The sequence below is a fragment of the Terrapene carolina genome, unplaced genomic scaffold (genome assembly GCF_002925995.2).
Source record: "Terrapene carolina triunguis isolate 2854851 unplaced genomic scaffold, T_m_triunguis-2.0 Scaffold88, whole genome shotgun sequence".
NCBI lineage: Eukaryota > Metazoa > Chordata > Testudines > Emydidae > Terrapene > Terrapene triunguis.
Window position 1 is genome coordinate 2,461,235 of NW_020664439.1, and position 25,301 is coordinate 2,486,535.

The 25,301-nt window shown below is 42.8% G+C and overlaps 1 protein-coding gene and 2 non-coding genes across 6 annotated transcripts; all 3 read left to right on the forward strand.

The window, feature by feature from the left end:
* ATG16L1 (autophagy related 16 like 1) lies at positions 1-25,094 on the forward strand. 4 transcript variants are annotated; one of them, XM_024216819.3, is made up of 20 exons: positions 1-64; positions 624-773; positions 1,763-1,856; positions 5,797-5,902; positions 6,520-6,593; positions 6,799-7,050; positions 7,655-7,720; positions 10,460-10,546; positions 11,046-11,102; positions 11,297-11,344; positions 12,068-12,170; positions 13,164-13,269; positions 13,687-13,757; positions 16,291-16,362; positions 19,135-19,255; positions 20,129-20,234; positions 21,068-21,217; positions 21,631-21,678; positions 23,671-23,772; positions 24,173-25,094. In XM_024216819.3, the coding sequence occupies exons 2-20, from the start codon at positions 659-661 to the stop codon at positions 24,264-24,266; spliced, it is 1,872 nt and encodes a 623-aa protein (XP_024072587.1). In that variant the 5' UTR covers positions 1-64; positions 624-658; the 3' UTR covers positions 24,267-25,094. The 4 variants fall into 4 exon arrangements, with proteins under 4 accessions (XP_024072587.1, XP_029766954.1, XP_024072588.1 ...); XM_029911094.1 differs by lacking the exon at positions 1-64 and having other exon boundaries at positions 71-773; XM_024216820.3 differs by lacking the exons at positions 1-64; positions 11,297-11,344 and having other exon boundaries at positions 561-773.
* LOC112118510 lies at positions 12,481-12,755 on the forward strand. Its single transcript, XR_002909057.1, has one exon.
* Positions 14,594-14,860, forward strand: LOC112118509. The gene has a single exon (XR_002909056.1).
* Positions 25,095-25,301: the final 207 nt, after the last annotated feature.

Genomic DNA, 25,301 nt, shown 5'->3' on the forward strand with positions numbered 1-25,301 from the left:
GAGAATGGCGCCGGTGGGGAGCGGCCGAGCGGGACTGTGGCTGTGGCCAGGCTAGGGAGTGGTGGTGAGAGGCCCCCGCCTGTCGGAACTATCCGGGGAGCCGGGCCCTGCCGCTCCCGGCCCGTCCCTAGGCCCCTCCCGAGTCTGTCACTGTCCTCTCCGCTCGCCCTGCTGCCAGGTGCCCTCTGCCCCGCCTAGGCTGTGCGCCCCGCTCCCCCCAGCCTGTCCCCAGGTGCCCCATCTCCCCGCCCTGCTGGTAGCTGACCACTTCCCTCCCCCCCCCCCCGGCTCTGCCCTCTGCTGCCCCGCTCAGACTGTGCGCCCCGCCCTGCTGCCAGCTGCCCCCTCCCTCCCCCAGTCAGTGTGTCCTGCCCTTACTCAACCCCTGCAGTCTGCATTTCCCTTCCCTGCCCGAGTGTGTCTGTGCCCCTGCCCGAGTGTATTCCCTGTTCCCTCCCCACTACAGTGCCCCTGGTCCCGTCTGCGTCTCTCTCTGCCTGTGCGCCCTTCTTCTGGCCCCTCCAGAAACCACGAGGTCCTGAGCACTGGGAAGTCGCAAGACTCTGCGTGCGAGGGTGTTTGTGGCAGGAGTAACTTGCTTAGCCTGGTTCTGCTCAGCTCAGTAGAAAACCGGGACGCTGAGGCCAGTGCTGGTGAGATGACTTCTGGGCTCAGAGCTGCGAGTTTCCCCACGTGGAAACGTCACATTGCAGAGGAGCTGAGGCGCCGGGACCGGCTGCAGAGACAGGCCTTTGAAGAGATCATCCTCCAGTGTAAGTGTGTGTAACGAACCACAGTTTTGCTCTACAACCTCAGTAGCATACTTCTAACCATAGCATTGTTGGTGCCCGCTGCATCCCACAGTTCCCGAAGTTGTTAATGTTATTAGCACCCGAAAATGGCGATATGTTTGAAAACGTTGGGCAACCTTAACCATGATCGTTACTGTTGCACTGCGTATATTGAAAGACGAAAGCACTGGTTTGTTGTTCATGCTTAAGTGTGGTATTTTGCATTTAATATGAGAGACAAGCTGGTTTCAGTTCAGTCCGTCTGCACTGTGGATGGTCTGAGAAGTATCTTTTCATCTTTTAAAGTACTTCCTCTAAGACATTGTTCAGGTATTTGTCGGAGTGAAGCTAGCACTGGTGTTGCCTATACTGACTTTTAGTTGGGGGTGTTAAGTCTCTAGTGTTGGTCTTATCCAATATAGTTGGCTTTTCACTTTGAGCTTGTTTTTTGGCCATCTTTTACCTATAGTTGCAACATGAGCAAATAGAAGCAAATGGCTGGTCCCTAAGTGTTGTGCTACCATGCTAACCCTAACTCGTTACTTTTTTCCCCCCTGTAGTGTAAAATAGTCTTCTAGGGCTGTATTACAAATATTAGAGGGTTGGTTGTGTTCTACAGGCTGCGTTTTGGTTGCCTTTGCCTAGGATGAGTTCAAGGATGGATTCTTCAAACCCATATTCCCATGAGAAGTCCCACATATATCAATAGTAGTACATTTGAGTAAGGACTACTTCTGAATAAAACTTTGCAGAATTGGTCCCTACTGTCTGTTTCTGAGAGGTTATCTAAGCCTGAGTAGGAATAAAACCATTGTCTACCAAAGTCAAAACAGGGTGTTGTATCACAGTGTGACATAGTGTCATATGATGAGTTGGTGTAGGATTAACTACAAGATCCTGAAATCTTATAAATGGGGAAAGCTGGTTTTGCTCCTCACTTGTTTTTTAATTGTACTTTCTTGTCCTGTTAGATAACAAGCTGCTAGAGAAGACTGATCTCCATGCCGTGCTGGCTGATAAGCTGCAAGCAGAAAAGTATGACTTGCAAAACAGACATGAGATCAGGTACTTGAAATTCTTTTTCAATCAAGATGAACATTTCAATCAGCTGTCTCTCATACACTAAAACTTCATGCATATACATCCAGTCTCTGTAGGTTACTACTATAACTTGGAACCAAATATTCCAATAGCTCCTGATAAACCTAGATTAGGTTGTAGACCACTTCATTACAAGGTCTTGCAATTGTTACCCAGTTTAAGTCCATTCTTGTGGAAAGCTATCTTACAAATAGATTTTCAGACAGATAATGGTTTATTTGGTCATTTGTAGCAGCCTCTGTATTTGATACGGCCTAAATTGGACTATTATGCTATTGGACCTATTTGCCCCATAACTTTCATACTACTTCTCACTGTTGGCTTACAATACTACTTCAGTCAGTGACTTTGTCCAATTTCATAAGCGCTGTAGGGAAAGACCAGGTCTGTACTTAAGGTAGAGGTTTTCAAACTTCGTGGCTTCATGGTCTCATGAGTCATGAAGACTTCCATAGGGAGAAAAATGAAGTGGTAGAGTGCATTCTGTTTTCTTCTCCCCTCATCCCTCCCTTCCCCTCTCCTCCTCCCTCCCCCTCCAAGTGCCAAAAAAAGCCAGGTGGCCATTAGCTTCAGAAAGCGTTATTGCTGTAGGAAAAAAACAGATACTGCAGGTGGTGATGGTGCTGATGGTTCTATTTGCATTTCAGTCTGTACTGATCCAATTCCCTAGCATAATGCGACATATAGTTCCATGCGTTGACAGCATGTGAACAGTAACAGATCAGGACTGATATTATTGCAATAAGGGCACATTAGTAGACTTCAATATTCATGACAGTTATAAAGTTGATGTATACAAATTGCTTCACCAGCCAATGAAGTGCAGCTACCTCTAGAGTGGAAAACATGTTGTGTAAAACCACTGTATGCTGTTGAGGATAGGAAATGAATAATACTATGTCCTACATAAACTGCAAGTGAAACATTAGGCAAGTAGAATGTAATTAGTTGAAATAGAATTTGACCGGCATACCACAGGCAAAACATTAAGTAACTAGAATGTAATTACTTGTTAGAAATTGACCAGCACACGGGCTGATAGCCTTATGAAAAATCTCAAAGGTTCTTTGGTGACCATAATATTTAAGGTTGTACAAGTATCTGCTGTGGCAAAAGCTATGTTTGTGGGGATTGTAACAGGCTGCCCTGCCATCTGAAATAGATTCGTAGTTGTGCCATCGATAGCCAACTTTCATTTGTGGGAGGCTATGCCCAACTGAATAATAGTGGGGGTGGGGGAAGGACTACAGTACATATAAACAAAGCCTTAAAAGTAAAATCCTAAGCCTTACTCTGGAAGTGCCCTCAGTATACTCTTGTATATGTTGATAGGGAGTGAATCCCACAGCCATGGGTCTCTGAGAGACTGTCTTTACCTGCCCTAAAGACTTGGGTGGGGAATGGCTGGTTCCACCTGGTAAGTCACAGGATAACAGATGTTCCCTCAGGACTTTTTACACTACCTTTGGACATGCAGATGTCTGGAAATACATTGCTTCCTATTACCATATTGGGCCACTGGGTCAGTGCTACATGGGTAGGAAGAATAAGTTATCAGCACCACTTCCTAAAAACCTAGACCTCCTGTTCTGTTAGTGACCTGGTTTGCGCCTACTTAGCTTGTGAGATCTGATGTAAGAACAACCCAAAGTGGTACGGTTTCAGGCAAAATAGAAATATTTGTTATCGTGTAAACTAAAGTGAGAGAGGGAAGTTCGAGATGACCACATACTAGAGTCCCTCTCGCATTCATTTCCCTTCAGAACACTAATCTGTCACTCTGACTCCTTTCTGATTTTATGGTCTTCAGAGCAGATTAGCTAGGTCGTCCCATCTCTCCTCCTCCTCTCTTTCTTCCCCCCAAGTGCCAAACATAGGATGATTACACAAACAGATACTGCACGTTTCCTTCTTCTACTGCTTAGGGTTACTAGTATGTCTATTTTTTTCTGATTTTCATTGTTTTAGAAAAACTGTTTTTTTTTTTTTTTTTAACTTCTAAAAAAGTTGTTGATTTGCTTGAATTATATCTTTTAAAAATTGACCTCCATGTTCCTGTGTGTGAGCTTCCAAAAAACGTAGGAGATTTTGGTTATAGTGATGGGTAGTGTATTGTTTATATTAGTTTCTACTGGCTCCAAACTGATCAGGACCCCGCTGTGCTGTACAAACAGAATAGGACAGTACCAGTTCCCAAGGAGCTTACAACTTCCATAGAGAAGATAAAGTGTGGGAGAAGAAACAGAGGCACAGAGAGGGCAAATGACTTGCCCATGATGTTACAACAGATCAGTAGCAGATCAGGGAATAGCGCTCAGGTCCCTTGATTCTCAGTCCATTGCCCTATCCCCTGGAACATACTGCCTTCTGGAGAACTCTAGACTCCATCAGCTCCCTCCACAAACCACTTTAAATGCACCCAAACTTGCAGTTTTTGCAGTCCTTGGGGTATTGTATAAAAAACCTCATCTTGCTTCTGTTTTAACCTAAAACCAGGAACTCTTAATATAATAACTGGCTCTAAGTTCTATTTTGTAGGTGATAAGAGAATGAACTCAGTCCCTGGAAAATCAAGGAACTGTGCTGGGAGGAGAGGGTGTTATGGAACTACTTTTCAGTCTATTTTTATAGACTAGCCTGTTAATGGTGGGGTAGGGCCCATAAGTAGAGTGACAACTTGTAAATTAAAAATAATGCAATTAGTAACTGACAGCATTGGGTTTACGGCATGCTGTAAGACTTGTGTTCACCCTAGGTTAGGACTCAACTTGTGTAGCGTCTTATGCACTCCCCAAATCCTCTGAAGAAAAATTAAATGTTTATAAAGTAACAATCGGAACAGGAGAGAAATTGAAAACCTACCATGTACAGGAAAGAGCTAAATTATTTTCATCTAAGATTTAGGAAGAGGCAAAAAGATGGAGGTAAGATATTCTAGATATAAGAAGCTTTAGAAGAAAAAACATTTTCACAAAGAGGTGAGAGTAGGTGGAGGAGACCAGGGTTAAATGAACTAAGGAAGTGGGGAGAGGAAGACAAAGTCTGTGAGGAATAGGTCCAAAGAGGAAGGTTTTGTTGTATAACCTCAAATGCATATGGGAGTCAGTGGAATTCTCGGAATATAAAGACTATGTCAGAAGGCAAGCAGCAGCAACTCTGCATGTCCTGTTTAGGGGGGTGCAAGAAAAGATGAAGGCATTGATGAAGGGGTAGTCAGGGAAATGGTGTCAGGAGGTTATGGTATCTGAAGGCATACAGTTGAGAGAGGAAAAAGTAGAATTACGTGACAGGGATGGGTACAACAACATGACAGGAAAGGTGAGTTCTAGGTCAGGAACGAACCCCTCCACCCCCAGCCCCATGAGAGACAAAGAAACAAAAAACTTTAAGAAACGAACTAAAAGTCTGAGCTGAGGATTATGGAATAGTACTGGAGAGTACTCCTCTTGTCCAAAAGAACAACTTCTGTCCTTAAGACCTGTAGTTGAAGGGAGTTAAGTCACATGTTTGCTCACTTGAGGAAAGCAGTGTGTGTCCCTACTTCTAGGATGCAAAGACCTCAAGTATTTTTTGTATACTTCTTGACAGGGAGTTTCAAGACGGTTATTGAAGGATGCATTTAAATGATGTTTTAAATGTCATGCCTGACTAGGTCTGGCTATTTTAATGGGTGAATAATGGGATGTATAGACAGACTATGAAGAATTTACAAATATGCATGAGACTTCCTTTCATAATAAATTTCAATACAGGGAGGTTGCCTGGAGGGTTTTAAATCTACCTTAATGTCTGAATGTAGTTACACGAATTTGAAATTGCAGGAAATGCTGTTATGAGGCTAACTAGGCAGAGGCTCAGAAGCAATCAACTTCTAGCTTGTGAAATCTCTCCTCTAAAATTCCAGTCCAGGGCATGATGGCACAAGGAATGAAGCTCAATTGCAGGAAATGGCCCAGCTGAGGATTAAACATCAAGAGGAGCTGACAGAGCTGCATAAGAAGCGTGGCGAGGTTAGAAAGTCTTCTTTCATGTATTGTGTGGCCTACTTGTGGCCCTTTGTGAGCATGGTGTCTGTGTGGTAATTCTAAAGCTATTGGATTCTGATCCTGTTTCATTATCTTTGCTATTGTCAAATTTAAACTTCTGATAGGTCTGTTACCCCTTGACACTTCTCAGCAGAATGTTCAACCTGTTCATGTGATTGACGTGTACTATTCATTGTTATAGTTCAAAGGATTTGCTTTTCCTGCATAAATGAATCTTCTGGTTGCTACTTTATTTCAGTGCTTTTTGTGATATTTGAAAAAAGTGAAGATTTCTTCCTCATATTCACCCTCAACGTTTGATATGGCTGTGTCCAAAGAAGCCTTTCTGTCTGACAGGGCTGAGATACTAAGCGATAGTAACAGTGATGACAACTACTCCTAAGTAGTAGACTTCCCAGTCTGATACTGTCTGCTAGTACTGTGTCCAGAACTGTTTGCTATCTTTGAAGAAGAGGAAGTTCTGAAAGATGCATACATTACTTATAAAGTTGGACTGACACTTTCTGACTAGGAGCCAATGAATGGCTGGTGTACAGGTGGCATCCCTGCATTTTTTTTGTAATTATTTTTTCTCTCCCTAGTTGGCCCAGTCAGTGATTGATTTGAATAACCAAATGCAGCAAAAAGACCGGGAGATGCAGATGAATGAAGCAAAGTGAGTAGGAGCAATTTCTTCTTTGTGATATAGGGCATGAGACCCAGATTTTTGGTCAGGTGTTTTTGTATTACAGTAGTGCCTAGGAGCCCAGTCATGGACTAGGACCCTGTTGTGCTAGGCACAGTACAAACACAGATCAAAAAGATGGTCTCTGCCCCAAAGAGTGTTTTTCATTGTGTTACTTATGCTGTTGCTCTTCCAGGATTGCAGAATACATGCAAAAGATCTCTGAGCTGGAAACAGAGTGCCAGGAACTGCGCAGCAAGCTGCAAGAACTTGAGCGAGCCAATCAAACACTGAAGGATGAGTATGATGCTCTCCAGATCACCTTCACTGCCCTAGAAGAGAAACTGAGGAAAACTACTGAAGACAACCAAGAGCTGGTCACACGTTGGATGGCAGAGAAGGCTCAGGAAGCTAATCGGCTCAATGCAGAGAATGAGAAGGACTCGAGGTGAGATGTTGACCATATATTTGGTAAAATAAGTGTGGTTTGAGTACGCCAGCCCTCGAGGGACCATTGTCTTCTAGAGTCTTCGGTCTACTCTGAAAACCTAGACATCCAAGGCAGAAAAGATTCTGGAACTTCATGTTCATCCTGTGGGGCTAGCAAAGTAAAGTATATTCTCCGGGGCTTTGTCTAATTGTAAATAACTAAAGTAATGACTTTTCCACTATTTCCTCAGGAAACTATTCTAGTCTAACAGATCAAACAGCTGGAATCTGTCTTCTGATTTTACCATGGTTGTATCAGATATGGTTACTCCTAGTTTTACCCCCTTCGGCTAACCTAAACAATTTCTTCATTTTCTGTATCCCGTTAACTTAGTTGCTTTTTGATCAAGCAATGCATTAATTTGAATCAGTTCCTCGTAACTTTTGGTTAACAGCCATGCAAGCAGTCTTCAAAGTGTGCTCTTTCCAAATGCAGCTTACATACTTGCCTCCTTGGCATGTGATGCCTATGTGTTAGCATCATATAATCTCACTAGATTTCTTTGTTGACATATCATTATAAGGTTGTGCTTATGTAAAGAACTTTGTTTTTTCCCCTCCAGGAGGCGACAAGCCAAGTTGCAGAAAGAGCTAGCAGAAGCTGCCAAGGAACCGCTGCCAGTTGAACAGTAAGTAACCCTGATTTCAGGCAGTAGAGGTGTGCTAAAACCTGAGGTCTGGGAAATAAATCTGTTCTGTTTCTCCTGTCCGGTGTGAAAGGTGTCTCTTCTCATCACCATGCATGAATGTATTCTTATTAGGGCTGTCAAGCGATTAAACAATAATAGAATACCATTTATTTAAATATTTTGGATGTTTTCTACATTTTCAAATATATTGATTTCAATTACAATACAGAATACAAAGTGTACAGTGCTTACTTTATATTTTTTATTACAAATATTTGCACTGTAAAAATACAAAAGAAATAGTATTTTTCAATTCACCTAATACAAGTATTGCAATGCAATCTCTTTATCATGAAAGCTGAACTTACAAATGTAGAATTATGTACAAAAATTAACTGCATTCAAAAATAAAACAATGTAAAACTGTAGAGCCTACACGTCCACTCAGGCCTACTTCAGCCAATCACTCAGACAAACAAGTTTGATTACAATTTGCAGGAGATAATGCAGCCTGCTTCTTGTTTACAGTGTCACCAGAAAGTGAGAACAGGTGTTCGGATGGCACTGTTGTAGCCAGCGTCCCAAGACATTTACGTGCCAGATGCGCTAAAGATTCATATGTCCCTTCATGCTTCAACCACCATTCCGGAGGGCATACGTCCATGCCAATGATGGGTTCTGCTCGATAATGATCCAAAGCAGAGCGGACCGATGCATGTTCATTTTCATCATCTGAGTCAGATACCACCGGCAGAAGGTTGATTTTCTTTTTTGGTGTTTCAGGTTCTGTAGTTTCCGCATCTGAGTGTTGCTCTTTTAAAACTTCTCAAAACATATGCCATGCCTCATCCCTCTCAGATTTTGGATAGCACTTCAGATTCTTAAACCTTGGGTCGAGTGCTGTAGCTATTTTTAGAAATCTCACATTGGTACCTTCTTTGCGTTTTGTCAAATCTGCAGTGAAAGTGTTCTTAAAACAAACATGTGCTGGGTCAACATCCAAGACTGCTATAACATTAAATATATGGCAGAATGTGGGTAAAACAGAACAGGAGACATACAATTCTCCCCCAAGGAGTTCAGTCACAAATTAACAAAAAAAAAAAAAATTTTTTTTTTTTTTTTAATGAGCATCATTATCATGGAAGCATGTCCTCTGGAATGGTGGCCGAAGCATGAAGGGTCATAAGAATGTGTAGCATATCTGGCACGTAAATACCTTGCAACGCCGGCTACAAAAGTGCCATGTGAATGCCTGTTCTCAATTTCAGGTGACATTGTAAATAAGAAGCAGGCAGCAGTATCTCCCGTCAATGTAAACAAACTTATTTGTCTTGGCGATTGGCTGAACAAGTAGTAGGACTGAGTGGACTTGTAGGCTCTAAAGCAGGGGTCGGCAACCTTTCAGAAGTGGTGTGCTGAGTCTTCATTTAATCACTCTAATTTAAGGTTTCGCGTGCCAGTAATACATTTTAACGTTTTTAAAAGGTCTTTTTCTATAAGTCTATAATATATAACTAAACTATTGTATGTAAAGTAAATAAGTTTTTTAAAATGTTTAAGAAGCTTCATTTAAAATTAAATTAAAATGCAGAGCCCCCCAGACCGGTGGCTAAGACCCGGGCAGTGTGAGTGCCATTGAAAATCAGCTTGCATGCCGCCTTCGGCACGCGTGCCATAGGTTGCCTACCTCTGCTCTAAAGTTTTACATTGTTTTGTTTTTGAGTGCAGTTATGTAACCAAAAAAATCCCTACATTTGTAAATTATACTTTCACGATAAAGAGATTGCAGTACAGTATTTGTATGAGGTGAATTGAAAAATACTATTTCTTTTGTTTCATTTTTACAGTGCAAATATTTGTAATAAAAATAATATAAAGTGAGCACTGTACACTTTGTATTCTGTGCTGTAATAGAAATCAATATATTTGAAAATGTAGAAAAACATCAATATTAAATGTCAGTTGGTATTCTATTAACAGTGTGATTAATCACGATTAATTTTTTTAATTGCGATTAATTTTTTTGAGTTAATTGCGTGAGTTAACTGTGATTAATCGAAAGCCCTAATTTTTATAGAGAATTAGGGTAAATTGCATTTTTATCTTCAGTAATTGTGATAGAGGAGTGTTAAAACTTGAAAAGTCAGTTTAAAATCAGAAATATGCAGTAAATTTCCTTATTTGTATGTTTATAGAATGAGGAACTCTGCTGTGACTAAGAATATTAACTCAAGTTTGAAAGTCCTAAGACAGGTTCATTCAGTGAATCTGCACTCGTATCTCAACAGAATACAATTTCTGTGATGCAGTGCCTTTGGCAGTTGGAATAGTTATCTTGATCCGGGAGTGGGGACCACTGGAGACACTTATGTTTGGAAAAAGTTGGGACTACATGCAACAGTATAATAGGGTTTCATGTGAGAGCAGAGATTGTACAGATTGGAAAAATAGTATCAATTACTTCTGTGCTGGAATGGATTTATGCCTAGATTCTGCTTTGCTTGCTCACTTACTGCCTTAAGTATGAAGTGCTCATACCTCTGTAAGTTACCAGATAGGTAATATGCAGATTAACTTTAAACCAATATGGAAACCGGAGAGGGTGTGTATGGTGGGAATATTCGTTCACTTTATTGCTGAATAGAGTCGCTGCCTTTGGGGTTTGGCAAAGGGAGTTGATTACAATGGGCCTTATTTGGCTGATTCAAAAGGAGGCATGTTCCCATACTTCTCCAGGGATGATGATATTGAAGTGCTTGTGGATGAAACTTCTGACCCAGCTGAAGAGACTTCCCCAGTGCGAGCTGTCAGCCGGACATCCAGGTATGTAGACTGATATTCCTGTACCTTTTTAAGGTGCCTTTTGAAATGTCAATATAACCTACGAATGGGTAGCAGTTAATGAAAACTGTTGAAAAGCTACTTAACTCCCTTCCCCCGTAGACTTAACACACACATTTCTTACTACAACACAGCAGCAAGGGTGGGTGGAGTTATATGAACAGTCTCCAACTGCGAGAATAGGGGTCAATGAGTGTTTGACAAGTCTAAACAGCGTTTCAAATTGCATAAACCCAATGAAGACAGTCCTTTCTCAAAGTTTTATAAAGTCCTTAACCTCACCCCGTTATATATTCCAAGCTGTTATTAATGGTGACCTGCATGTGCTGCTGCTCCTGCTCCCGTGGGGTCTTCCCTCCTGAGCTTGGGCTGAAATGGAAAGCATCTTTTCCCAGATACCTGGTGTTGTGAACTGTATTTATTGATCTTCATTTGAACAATCTGTTCATAAGGCTTAAACCTGTCCTCCCCTCCTCTTTAGTAAGCGACTGTCCCAGCCAGCTGGAGGCCTTCTGGACTCTATCACTAATATTTTTGGGTAGGTTAGAACACCTTCACCTTTTCTTGTTTTTATATATTGGTTTCAACGTACACCAGAATTTCAGTGATGTAAGGAATACAGATGTCATAATGTCAGCCTTTCTTCTAGTTTCTGCTTTTTTTCTTTTTGTTCTCCTCAACTTCCTGTTTCTTCCATCTTGCCGTATGCTGACCTCTGACCTTTCCCTCCAGTCTGTCTGAGTCTTCCCTTTTGGGACATCACTCTTCTGATGCTGCCAGGTGAAAACATTATCCACTCTTAGTCCAGCATGTGAATATATGACACTGAAGTAACGTGGAACCCAGCTTCACTACCCTGATTAGGCTTCAGATGTTCATAACACTGGCTAGAAACTTTCCAGTTAGCGATTCAGGCAGTCTTTCTGAGTGGAGCAGTATGTGGATTTGGTTCTTTTTAATGACAGTGCTGTAGTCAGCACCTCATTAGTTGGGGTCTCTTCCCCAGTGACTGTGCTGTAGTCAGACCCTCTAAGTGGAGTCCTGCATTAGGTGGAAGGTCTTTCTGTAAGACAGTGTTGGAGTTCGGGCTTTCAAATGGGGTACTCCACTGGCTGGGATCTTCTCAGAGCACAGTAGTGCAGTATAAACTAGACACAATGGTGGGGTTGCAGTCTGTCCCTCTAAACTCATTGTGATGTTTACATTGTTTGACTCCTTAGTACAAGAAAAGATGACTGCTCAAACATTAGGCTGGCAGTGAATTTGATAGTGTGGGAGCAAACTAAGGTTAAGCTAGGTAAGAGAAGGTGCAGGCATGAACTGATGTAATCTGATAAAATGCAGTCCGGAAAGGAGGGGGGAAAGAATGAAGTAAGGATTTTGGCCCCATCTCTCATCCACCCCACAGTTATAGTCGGGCTCATCCAGGTCTGTGCCTGCCATTTTGAGAGGAACTGCGTCCACTCTTCTATTTAACGTATTTTTCTTTGTGTCCCATCGCAGGAGGCGCTCTCTGTCCTCATTTCCCGCTCCCCAGGAAAATGTAGATGTGCATCCAGGTTCCAGTAAAGAAGTGAGAGTGCCCACTACTGCAGTGTATGTCTTTGTAAGTATATCCAGGAACTAGAAGTTTCTTCAGACTCTTCTTGCCTAAGAAGAGGAGAATTTGATCTTTGAGTAGCAAATGCTGTCTGGGATAATATGGCTCTGCTTGTTTAAACTGCTCCAGGTAATGTTTTAAATCTAGAAGATGACTCATGAATTGGAAAGGCAGCTAGGTCCATTTAGTCCGTATTGACTTTACTCTCAGCCTAGATATCCACCTAAAACAAAAATTCACTCAGGTGCATGCATCCTTCACACTTTTAATGTTCCTTCTTTTGTGGTCATAGTTAAGTTAATGTATGTCTTGCTGAGGTCAATGATGACTAGTAAAAGGTCTGAGTGCACAAAAGAATCACACTCCCATTACCCTTTCAGCTCCCAACAGTCTCTCTTTGTCCCATCGTGCTATAGCAGTGCTGTGATTGGGGGAGAGGCTGCTGACAATTTAGGATAAGTTCAGTGCCTGTTATCCACAGTGTAAGGAAGCATGGCCCTGAATGTCATCCAACAGAACCAATTAAGGAGTTTAGGGTGTGGGGTGTCTTGATTTGTGGTGTGTGTGATCTCAAGTTTTCAAGCTGAGACCTCTTGTGTATGTTATGGAATGGTGAGGCCATTTTTGAGTCTGAGTCTGTGCAAGGCAACTCTAAATTATTCATTTTATAGCTGGAAAATATTGGAGCAAACTCTTGTGAACCAGTCACTTGCTTTGAATGCTCATGTAATAGAGATGGCTGCTGCACGGCTAAAGAAATCCCAGAGATTTCCTATACTCATTTTAGTACCTTGGTAATCCACCTGAGTTTTTGTGGTATTCTGATTTGTTTAATATAGGCTTTGCTAATTTTATTTAGTATGGGCCTTCTACATATGAAAGATGATCACATTTGGGCTAGATCTACTCTTCAGCAAGCTCTGTATGGGGCTACAGACTGTTTGGTGCTGATGTCGTTTGGGGTGGCTGTGATTGTTTTTTTGCTCTCCCTCCCCCAAGGATGCACATGATGGAGAAGTGAACGCAGTGCAATTCAGTCCTGCTTCCCGGTTACTAGCAACAGGAGGCATGGATCGGAGAGTTAAACTCTGGGAAGTCTTTGGAGGTAAGCTTCTGCTCTGAGTTACTGTGTGAAGTGACATAGGCCAAAAAGAATACTTTGTGTCTTGTACCAAATTTAGAATCCCATACAGCTGGCTCGTGCAAAATGGATTTTCTCCTAAAGTTTTAACTCAGTTGCTGGTGTTTTTAAGTTGAGCATGCAGTTCTGCAGTTCCAGACAAACACTATATAAGTGTGAAGCAGTTATGTTAGATCAGCTGAAATACTACTCAGAACTGGGGAGTAAAGCCAGGCTCAAGCAAACTGATCAAAAGCCAGTGCCACTATGAAATTCGTTTTTGTTTTGCTGTGGTAATTGTCCCAGTGTGTTGGCCAAATGGAACTAACACAGAAGTTCAAATCTTTCCCCCAATTTGTATCCGCTCCAATCCATTGCTTAATTGTTTCTTTCTGCATACAGACAGGTGCGAGCTGAAAAGTTCTCTCTCTGGCAGTAACGCAGGGATTACAAGTATCGAATTTGACAGTGCTGTGAGTATTTGTGTAATACCCATAGTCTGTGTTTGGGGAGAAATTAATTGCAGTAGCTTGTGCTTAGCTACCAATTTCACCCATATGCTTTGAAATACATCCCCAAAGAAACAAGTTAAAATACTTGTAGGAATACCTGACAAACATTTTAAAATACTGTACAAAACTTTTTTATACAGTAGGCTGAACTCTAGTTTCAAAGGGACACTTCAGTGAATTAAGCGTAACCAAATTAAGGCCACTATATTATGAATAGGGGTATGTCTACACTTAAAACACTATAGCAGCACTGCTCCAGCGCTTCAGCATAGACAGACACAACAGCAACGGGAGGGGTTCTCCCATTGCTGTAGTTAATCCACCTCCTCGGGAGGCAGTAGCTAAGTCAATGGAAGAATTGTTCTGTCTACACCGTTGGATCATCATAGCTTTGTCTCGAGGTGTTGATTTTTCACACTCCTTAGAATCATAGCTATGCCAATGTAAGTTCCCAGTGTAGACCAGGCCTAGGAATATCCACATGGGTTTAATGCAGTTTAATTTATCCACTTCAAATTCACACCTGTAGGTAATTTGGATTAACTTTCCTGTGTGTCATTTCTCTCTCCCCCACATGCCCATAAGCTCTGATCTGCACTTAACTGGATTTTGTGTATCTTCTGAAAAGTGATCTGGGCTATTGGGAATTTTAAAATGAGCTAGGTCTTACCCAAACTATGAATTTCCACTGCTGCCTTATAAGCTCCTTGAAACTACTAGAGTTGTATACATCTGTTCCTGTTGTATGCACTGAGAAATTTTTATAACTTGGTGGTGAGGATTAGATGTCTCACTGAGGTCTGTGATGAATAGTAAAAGGTCTGACTGCCTGAAGGATTGCACTTCCATTACCCTTTCAACTCCCAGCAATTTCTCACCCATCATACCCCAGCACTGCTGTGACTGGGGGAGTGTTTGCTGACAAATGGTGATGTGTTCAGTTCATGTTCCCTAGAGCATCACAGGCACAATTCTGATCTGCATCCAACAGAACCAGTCAAAGGAGTAAGGGGTTTTGGAGGTGCATATCTGGGTACATGATCTCAAACTTTCTTGCTGAGACCTCTTTCACCATGTATGAACTGACGCCAAGCCTGAAACCATCTTTACAGCTTAGCATTTCTATGCTTTCACATTACTGATACACCTCCAAAAACATCTTACGTTGGTCTTCACCAGTTCACTAGAGCCCTCAAACTGTGGGGCACTCCCTCCCCCCCCCCCCCCGGAGGGTGCAGAGGAATGTCAAGGGGGGCGCAGCAGGCCACGGAGGGAGTGCATGCCATGCAGCCTCGCTCTGCCCCCAGTTCTGCTGCGGCCCCAGTCCCAGACGCTAAAAGTCTGGTTACCCACAGTAACCGGTCTCCACCCCTGGAGGGTGGGAAGAGCAGCAGCAGCAGCAGTTGCTGCTGCGGGAGTCTGGAGGAGCACTTGGGTGGCTACTGTGAGCGAGGTACCAGCAGCTTTCTCCTCCTGCCCTGAGTGCAGCTCCCCCTCCCTTGCCCCACTCACACACCCCCATCCCTGGAGTGTGGCTCCCCCTCCCCGTCATGCCCCACTAAACCCTCGCCCTGACTCCCGGGGGGTGGCGGTGTGGACTGGGCAAGGGGGGGTTATGATTGAGAAAGTTTGGGGACCACTGCACTAGAGGATTGGCTGGTGTTGCTAACCTGCCTGGAGAAACTTGTTCTGATGTAAGTGGCTTGATCACACAGCAGATCTTGTCAGTTAAAATGGATGCATTCTGGGTTCCATGATATTTTTTCTGAATCAGTGAGTCACCTGAAACTGACAGGCACAAGCCTTGTCCTTGTGGGATTTTTCTTGAGAAATAACTTTGCCATACAGTGTCTTGAAATAGGAGCTCTGTCTAGAGTGACAGGAAGGAGCCACCACCCTCAGGATACTGTGTATCCATTTGTCCATCTCCTGACCAGACCTTACTTAGTTTTTACTACCTCTGTTGAGAACCCTGTAGATGGGAGTGAAATTGACAAGAATCAGGCCAGTCTAACTCTGCAGTTTGGGTCAGCTAGACCTAACAGCAGAGGCAGATGCTGGAGCTATTTGTGGGGAAGGAGAGCCAAAAAATAGAGGCTGGATAAAGGCAGACTAGTAGAAAATCCCACCACCCTTGCAGCAGCAAGGAGGTTATGAGTAGAAATGGGCTGGAAAGAATGTCCCTCCCTTCCAGCACTGTGGCCACTATTCCTTTCATAGCCAATTGTTTTGGGAATCTGTGGACATGGCTCATGAAAAAATTACATCTTTGTTAAAAATGTCTTGAAAATCTTCTTCCTCATCCAAACTTAATTGCTGCCTTCCTCCCCCAGTTGTTTTCATAGCAGTATGGCAGTAAAGTGAACCCTGTGGATTGTTAGTTCTAATGATTATCCCATAGTATTGAGACTTTCTGGAAATACTTGCTGGGTGTAGTAGTTTACTTCTCCCAGTCACTGTGGGAAATTGCCTTAAATCCCTTCTGTTTCCACAGGGCTCTTATCTCTTAGCTGCTTCAAATGACTTCGCCAGCAGAATCTGGACTGTAGATGACTATCGATTACGGGTGAGTCTCCTGCAGAAGGGAAGCAATGTATAGGCTGTTTCTGCCCAGTATTCCCATTTATGTTCTTATGAAGGACACTGGAAAATTGTGGATTCCACTGTTTTAGGATCTTGCTAAAGTTTTTTTTTGCTCTCTTGCAAAACATTAATTGAATTTTTATCCCTTTTTAATTGAAAAGAGCCTTTACAACATAACCTGATGTGCAACCCTGGCCTCTGCACATAGCCTCACAGAAACCTCTCCAGATAAATAGCGACCAAATATATGAACTTTCCTTCCTTCCTCTGCACATAGGCAGTATTAACTTTGAACCATTTAAATGTTAAGAAACAGCAGTCTTAAGGACCCAAAGGCTGTAGCAGGGTTCAGGGTTTTAGTTAAAACACAGTTCTGTTTCCTAGAATAGATGCATTTTAACTGAGTAGGGGCCAGCCTGGGTCCCTGGCTCAATTGTTGGAGTAGACAAGCCCTGAAGCACTAATCTCTAATCAGGATACTTAACAAAATACTAATATCTTGCTCATGTTCTTCCTCCACCTCTTCAGAGTGAACTCTTTGGCCCTTATCCAAGGAAGGACATGCCTGTGATCTACGTAGGCTGAAAAGAGGTCTCTTCTCTTAGCAGAGGCTTCACTTATTCCTGCTCCTGGACATGATCCTTGTTCTTGAATTTTTATTTTAGGAATATTTCACCAAGCATTATTTGGCATGCTGACTCTAACCCAAGATATGTTTAGTTGCTCTTACAAGCTGTTGCGTGCACAATCTGGCATGAAGCATTTTGGAATGGTCAGGCCTGTTCCCTTTCTGCCACAGAAGCTCTACAGTCATTTCTGCACTGGTTAGCCTCCCACACCCTTCAGGCATTAGAAGTGAACTTGAATCTCTCTCTTTGCCCCATGTTGCATTATTTGATCTGTTGCATGAGTGATTTTTTTAGCTCTGTAGATCTTCAGCATTTCATGTAGTGGTCTAAAGTACACCTACAATATAATTCACTTGATTGCTTTTAATATGAAGATATTTATCTCCAGAATGTTAGATCTTGTATGGGAAACCTTCCAGAATGTGTCAAAATCTTCTGCAGGTTTAGATTGGCCCCAAAATCCTACCATCAGTTAAAAACAAAGGTGTATAACAGTTTAATAGATCATCATTAAGGAGATGATTCTGTCATGAAGGTCATGGATTTCGTGACTTTCTGGGAACTCCATGACTACTTCTGTGCCAGGCCTGGAGCAGCTGTCAGTCCCAGGGCTGCTGGCCAGTGACCGGCACAGTGGCTGGGCTTGGGTCAGCCCCTGTGGGGCTGGAGCGGCAGGGGTTGGAGCAGCTGCAAGCCCTGACAGCACTCTGTTTGTTGTGTTCCTCCCCCTTCCCCCCCCCCCGAGTATTTGTAGTAAAAGTCAGGTACAGGTTGTTGGCTTCTGTGAATTTTTGTTTATTACCCATGACTTGTCCCTGACTTTTACTAAAAATACCAGTGACATAATCTTAACCTTAATCATCATTAACTTTTGTGTGAAAAGTCCCCATGCAAAATTCCCCTCAGTCTTCAGAAGATCTTTCTGCAATTTTCCAGTGTGCCTAATGACTTCTGGCTTTGGGTCAGTACCATCACTGCTCACTGAGCTAATACAGTACATTGAATTCCTTGTCTGAATGGGTTTGGTGCATGGATTTATCATCCCTTGTATGTGCATTGAGGGAAGTTGAGTTGATTTAATATTAAATTCTGCATCAAGCTACCTATTTATAAACAACTATTCACTTGTTAATGGCAGTGCAGGAAGGGTGGTAATGGAATATTCTCCAAGGTTATAAAGATCCTCTCTATCCATTAAATTGTGGTATCCAGAGATTAACTGTCACGTTGCAACCATTGAGACATTCCATGACTTTTGGGTTTTAGTGCTGTGCAATAATTTTTCAGTTCCTCAGACTCTGCTCCTGTTTCATTTCCATTTTTAAGTCTTCTAGTGGTTCTATAGTCCATGTAGCAGTGTGCAAGTTAGAAGTTCAGTGACTAACAGTAGAAGGTTTGATTTTTGGCAAGGATTGCTCTCTGATCACTTTCCCTGTTCCCGGCAGCCTATTCCCTCATGCTACATTAGTTCTGTGATTGGCAAATAAGTATCTAATAATTTGTGATAATTGTATTTCATGTTCCAACGGGCCCTGATTGTAGTTGGCATCAGACAGAAACAGTCATGGGAATCTGCTGATGGGAGCAACTCTGGAATCTCTGGAGATCTCAGGCTTTCAAGCTGAGACTTCAGAGTTAACATTGGATCCCTTTTTGCTGTACTTGACACCATAATTCCAACTCTTACTATGCTTTAGTCTATACCCTGGTCTCTCCTTTAAGACTTTTGTAGTTACCATCTTTCCAGCTGAGGTTACTAGGGGTGGTAGAAAAGAGTCATAGATTTCAAAAGAACTACTCCTTAACTAGCCAAAGGAGTTGCAAATGAGGGAGAGAGTATCTCCTACCCAGAGGCTGAGTATGCTGCCTCTGCAGTACTCTCGGCACTTGCTGAGTCACGGAGATGCAGACTGGGAATCAAAGCTACATTCTGTTTAACCAGAATGGAAAGGTGGGCTCTTTTTTGTGATCCATGCCTCTAGTCACACATTAGACTAAGGTGGGAGGCTTTGAATCAAAGACTTTGTCCCCCATTAAGGTGCTGAATGGCAAGATCAGAGCCATGAGGACAGGAAGCAATTGTAGCTGAAACTGTCATTTACACCATGTAAATCTTCTCTCCTCAGCACACACTGACAGGCCACAGTGGGAAGGTTCTGTCAGCCAAGTTCTTGCTGGATAATGCACGCATCGTGTCAGGGAGTCATGACCGGACCCTCAAGCTCTGGGACCTGCGCAGCAAAGTTTGTAAGGAAACCATTTCCACCCCAGCACCAACGCCCTTTTGTCTTTTGCACACCTCTTATTCTCTTTCGTGGTTGTCCAAAAAGCAGAAAATTGCAGCCATACTGCTTTTTGATGATGATCTGATCTTCGGTATTGCAAGCTAAGCAGAGTCTGGCCTGGCTGTTACCTGGATGGGAAACCTAAGAGAAGACCATATGCTACAGTGAAAAGCATTGCTGATTGAGTGGGCAACTGCACTCTGTAGACCCTCTTGTCTATCAAACTGTAGAGTGGGTTTCTTATTCTTCTATAGAAACTTGGAGGCAGGTCAGACCTTACAACCCTGGGCTGGTCTTAAGCCCCCTCTTGAAAACCCTACCCACAGTTTCCTGCCTCCAAGTGAAGCAAATCGCAGGATTCAGTTTTTCATAGCAGAAACATTTGTCTTAAAATATGTTCCTGGTTTCTGTAGTACAATTTAGCACAGGGACAGCCTTTCTCCCCCAGTGTCCTACACCCTTGTTTATGTGTAAAGAAAAGCATGTCATGTTCATCTGTGACTTGTTTGACTAATGATGAAGTGGTGGTAAAACAACTGTCTTTGTACAGTTGTAGGGATGTTGGGCATGGTGGTCAAGTGGTTCAGAGGAATAATGTGCAGTTGGGGATTTTGGATCCTCAGTAATCAGTTTCTTCTAAGACAAGGCTCACCTGTCCCCACCCCCCGTGACTCCAAACTCCTCCCAGGGCAGTAGTTTCAATGCAGCTACAGAATTTTGATGTTTGCTGTTCAGTGACTTTTAAATACTGCTATCAACTTGTACAGCACAATGGGAAGGGGACTGTGTTGTTAGTGACTTATCCCGCCTCCCCCTTTTTTCTTTTCTTTTCAAGGTATAAAAACAGTATTTGCAGGATCAAGCTGCAATGATATAGTGTGCACAGAGCAGTGTGTGATGAGTGGACATTTTGACAAGAAGATTCGCTTCTGGGACATCAGGTAAAACTATCCTCTGACACGGGTTAGATTCTCTAGCAACTATTTAATGCTAAAGAACATAAGATGAATCTGTGAATTGTGACCCTCCCATTCTTTGAGTTCTCCATTGCTTGGAGTATTTATTACAGGAATATGAGGAAGTCACCAAGGATAATAACCTTTTTGCACATGATAGAACTGCTGTTTTGGTCTCTGAGCTATTAGTAGCATGTTGTGTTATATATTGACAGCAGATTAGCCCCTGAGTAAAGAAATATCTTGCATTGTTCTCTCTCTCTCTTTCTGGCTAGTTTTAAGTATCCCTAGCTGGTTCTGAAGGAAGTTCTGAACAGTCCTTGGTTAGGGACAAAATATCCACAATGTGACACTTTAGTTAGGAAATAAGAAAAATGTGGAAGTGGATAATGAACAAATAGTGGATACCTAGTCTCCTATCCCCATGCACTGGGGCAAGTCTAGGGATACAGATTTTGATGCTCATGTGACAGGATCTACTCCTAAGGGAATTCTGTGCTTAAAAAATAAAAAAATCTGCATATTTTATTTGTCAATAAATAAATGTGAAGGCTCCAGCATGGCAGTGGAGAGCACAGGCTGCACGGATGTGAGAGATCACCCTGCTCTGGGCACCCGAAATGATGCGCCTGTGCTGCTGGGGAGGAGCACTTGACCCCCTTGCGGTTTCCTTTTGCTTCCCCGTCAGAGTCATTTTTCTGCGGGGAAGCAAAGAAATCTGCGGGGGACGGGAATTCTGGTTGCACATAGTGGCACAGTATTCCTTCAGGAGTAAGGATCCTTGATACTCAGTTACCCATGCTGTTTTCTGTCTTCAGGACTGAGAGCATAGTGCAGGAGCTGGAACTGTTTGGGAGGATCACTGCTTTAGACCTGAACCCAGAGAGAACAGAGCTCTTGACCTGTTCCCGAGATGATCTGCTGAAGATAATTGATTTGCGAGTCAATGCTGTCAAACAGACTTTCAGGTGAGTGTGATCCCAGTAAGGTATATGGCAGGTGACTGGATTCTGTGGCATAATTGTAACTTTGGTGTTACCCTTGTCTTTTGTGAATGAAACCTTCCTATTAGTCCCTCAGTGGGGAAGTGAAAGCCTTTGGAGCCATGTCTCTGATGATGTAGTTTGCACATTATCCATGGTTTGACAACAAAGATCTATTTTGTCAAGGTTTTGCCTCCACTTCTTTGAAGGAGACAGCTTGTCCCCCTCACTGGGGAGAAAAATCCTACAAATTAGGTTGGAAAGAGAGAATGTTAAACAGAATGTAGAATTTATCCCAGTCAATGCAATAATCTTCATTTAGTCCTTGAGGAGGAACTGGCTTTCCCGAGATTCATATTAGAGGAACCTAACAACTACCTGATTCCAACTTGTTTCAGTGCCCAGGGATTCAAATGCGGATCTGACTGGACCAGAGTCGTGTTCAGGTAAGAGGCCAAACTGAGGAGACTGGAGTTTGGGATGGGGGAGCGGGGGGCCAGCTATTTGGTTTACTGCAAATTCTGCAGTGACATTTGAGGGAAAAGGTCCAAACCACCATATGCTGTCAAACTAATTACCAGTCGGTAGCATGCATTGATTGCTTCTTGATCACTTGTGCTACAACTCTAAGCTCCACATTTTACAAGCAGTAGGGTAGCCATTAACACTAGTCATAAGACAAAAGGGGACACTTAGCACTGGGCAGTCAGCAAAACTGTTTTCAGACTTGGGTATCTACAATTAGACACCAAAAGAGCTCCCCATTTGTAAAAATCAGGAAAAAGGGAACAGGCAGTGTTCCATATAGTTTGCACACACCCTATATTAAAACAAAGTTAATGTTGGAAAGTCAAGTCTTGAAAAGCAAGAAAATGTCAGAATTAAGATTGTCCATGGAGCCTTTATTTGGCCCCTAGTGCATATTTGTTATGATATCTTATTACAGCCTCCTTCCTCCTTGGGCTTGTCATCCAATCTATCTCCTCCTCTTCCTCCCCATCCCCTTCTAGGCCCCATGTGCCAGTCTCCTGGCTCAGCCAGTTCTTCGTTCTCCCTTCTGCTTTTGAGTCAGGCTACTTCCACCTCCACACTGCCTGGACACCACCAGCAAGGGCATTGAGAGCAAAAGAGGGATAGTCACCTGGCTGTCAGTTCTGGTGCCCAATGTCATAGCAGCTGGGAATAGCAATTGCAGGGAATTCCTGCTCAGCCCCTGTGACCCTGGGCTGGAACGTTCCACTATAGATGGAATCTTCAGAGAATTTAGCTGGCAAGTTCTAACAAGTATCTACTGAGCATCTGTCAACTGCAGTTTTTCAGAGGCTTTAATTTGTCCAAATCTGGGTAGCTTTTCATGGGAACAAGAAAAGGCACATAGCTGAAACCAGGGTGACAACCCTTCCCCTAGACTATATGTCCTTATTCCAAAGCGTGCTGGTGATAGAGCTTCTCAATGAAATGTAAGAATTGTTTTAATATGGAAACATTTTTCTAATATCCTTCTCAAACGATTGAACCATTTTTGCCAAAATTCAGGTAAAAATAGTCAGTCTGGGACAGACACCTGACAAGGAAAACTTCAGCCCAAATGGTTAATGCTTGGTAAAGTTATAAGTAAATGAAAACCGGGACTTTTAACAGGAATTGTTGGGGAACCTTAAGTATAGAAGGTGCTACCAGTTCTGCTGATTTTAAAAAACCACGTTTAGGATTTTTAAATATGACTGACAGGGATTAAATATAAAACTAAAATAGAAAGGTTAAGATCTAAAAAATGGAACAGGTAAGGGTTTTAAGGGTTAAATACTTAAAAAGCTAGGGCTAAATTTAGTGTGTATAGACATGGCTTATCCTAGCCATTTTGCTTAGGTTTAGGCTTCAACCTTCCCCATCGCCTCCTTTTTTTTCCCTTGTAGATTACAAGCTTTTTGGGGCAGGAACTGTTTTATGTGTTTAAGGTGCCTACCACACAGGAGCCCTATTTCTCTTCAGGGCCTTTGGCTGCTATTATGATGGACTTTTTTAGGTGCCTAATGTTAGGAATCGAATAGAATAATATACCTAGCTTATATAGCACATTTTATTCATTGATCTCAAAGTGCTTTACAAAGGAGGTAAGCATCGTTATCCCCATCTGAGGCACAGAAGTGAAGTGACTTGCCAAGGTCACCCTTTTGGCCTAAGTAGATTTAACAAGAACCAACGTCTATCTTTTAAATGCCAGCCACCTGACTGTTACATCATCACGTGATATGGAAACTTCTTGATCTTGCTAATCAGTGTTAATAAGAGCTGGTGAAACTTTAATATTTGCTAGTGCAGACCACTAATGTCAGTTTGCTTGTTTTGGAAACATTAAAGATTAGCGTGGGTACAAAAGCTGCTAACTTCAAAATAAATTATTTTTTCTATTCTGCATCTAATATGTGTTTCAATAGCCCTGACGGTAGCTATGTGGCAGGTGGTTCAGCTGATGGGGTCCTGTACATCTGGAATGTGCTCACTGGGAAAGTGGAGAGAACTCTTGCAAAGCATCACAGGTGAGATAGGAAGCTCGCGGACTAAACTGGTGCAGGGTCTGAGCTGTGGCTCACATAGGACCTGTGGTGAGGAGAGGTGGGATTGCAAATGCGGAGTTCCATTCCCATACCAGTGTGCATGGGTTATTTATATGCAGCTTCTCTGGATTCATAGCAATAACCGGTAAAGTGGGAATTATGGCTATGAAATTTGTGCTTTGTTGTCGGATTGCTTGTTCACAATCAGGGCATTAAATATAATATACTCCGAATATCCCTGGGAGGCTGTTACAAATGCAGGTATCATAAATAAGATCTGAGAATGAATAAGCTTTGGAAATTATGGAGTTTAATTTCTCCTGTCCTAAATGCTGCTGTGAAATTAGAATCTCTTCTAAATTGACACCTGGCTTCCTTTCAGCTCCTCTATCAATGCAGTGGCATGGTCACCAGCCGGTGCCCATGTGGTCAGTGTGGACAAAGGAAACAAGGCTGTCCTGTGGTCTGAATTTTGATTGGAAGGAGATGAAAGACAGTTTCAAATGTCTCTCACTGGGAGGATGCCGGTCCAGGGCTGGACAGAATGGAGGCCCAAGGCTAGATTCATCCTTCATGCATTTGGGCTTCATCCAATGGGCTTCGCTTCTCAGAGGAGAGCTCTAATGAGGCAATCAAGGACGAGGAGCTGGAGGCGTAGAGCCCTTTACTGCCTATAAGCGTGTTGCTGGCCCTCAGGCTCAGCAAAGGGTCAGCTGATTTGGATGGCGAATACTACTAGTCATGCCTTGACATGCAGTTTCTATGCACTGGATGGAGCCGAAGGTACTAGCCAGATTCCCTCACTGGACAGCTGTGCCAAATACCCTATTATACAAATGTATGTACAGCACTTCTGACTTGGACGTGTTGGAAAGGCGTTTACCATGTATTCTGACCTAATGCATGTCCTGTTTCCTGTGTTCTGTTCCCATGGAGTAGCTTAGGCATGGGCTATGGGCATTCTGAAACATGGACAGAGTGGGTCCTAGTCAGTCTATAAAGTGATGGAACAGCTGTAAACTAATTTAAATGTTTCTGTTGCTCTGGCAGTTCTGCCCCCTGTGGTGTTGGCTGAGTTTGGGGCTTCTCCAATTCTGACATGGTCTCTCTGGCAGTTTGTAATCTGAGAACTCCCTGCATCATTTTGATCTGTATTTCAGGGAACTGTCCATTCTTCAGGGATGATGCATCTTTGTTAAAACTCCCTCCAATAGCTCCTGTAGCAGAAGTACCAAAAAGTGGGGAAAGGAGAATTTTAATTCGAACCAATCTATTTCCTTTTTGTTGGCGCGAGGGGAAGGGGAGGGGAGGTGTAACATCTGCAGTGGGAGTGGTGGTGCTGCTGTGATGAGGAATATATCCATACCAAGACTTCCAGTACCAGAAAATAAATGTATAGTCTCTTCTGCTGTCCATCCGTCCTTCTCTATTGGAGGCTGTTGGTGGAGCACGGGGGAGCAATGGGATTCAATCCTGAATGTAATGCTCTAATGCTGGCAATCCCTGGCCAC

Excerpts from the sequence above, each read along its gene's own strand:
- ATG16L1 (XM_024216819.3), top strand. The coding sequence starts at position 659 with ATGACTTCTGGGCTCAGAGCTGCGAGTTTCCCCACGTGGAAACGTCAC. Across the intron at positions 11,103-11,296 it reads TCTATCACTAATATTTTTGG|TCTGTCTGAGTCTTCCCTTT; the intron begins GTAGGTTAGAAC and ends CTTTCCCTCCAG. Across the intron at positions 12,171-13,163 it reads CTACTGCAGTGTATGTCTTT|GATGCACATGATGGAGAAGT; the intron begins GTAAGTATATCC and ends CCCTCCCCCAAG.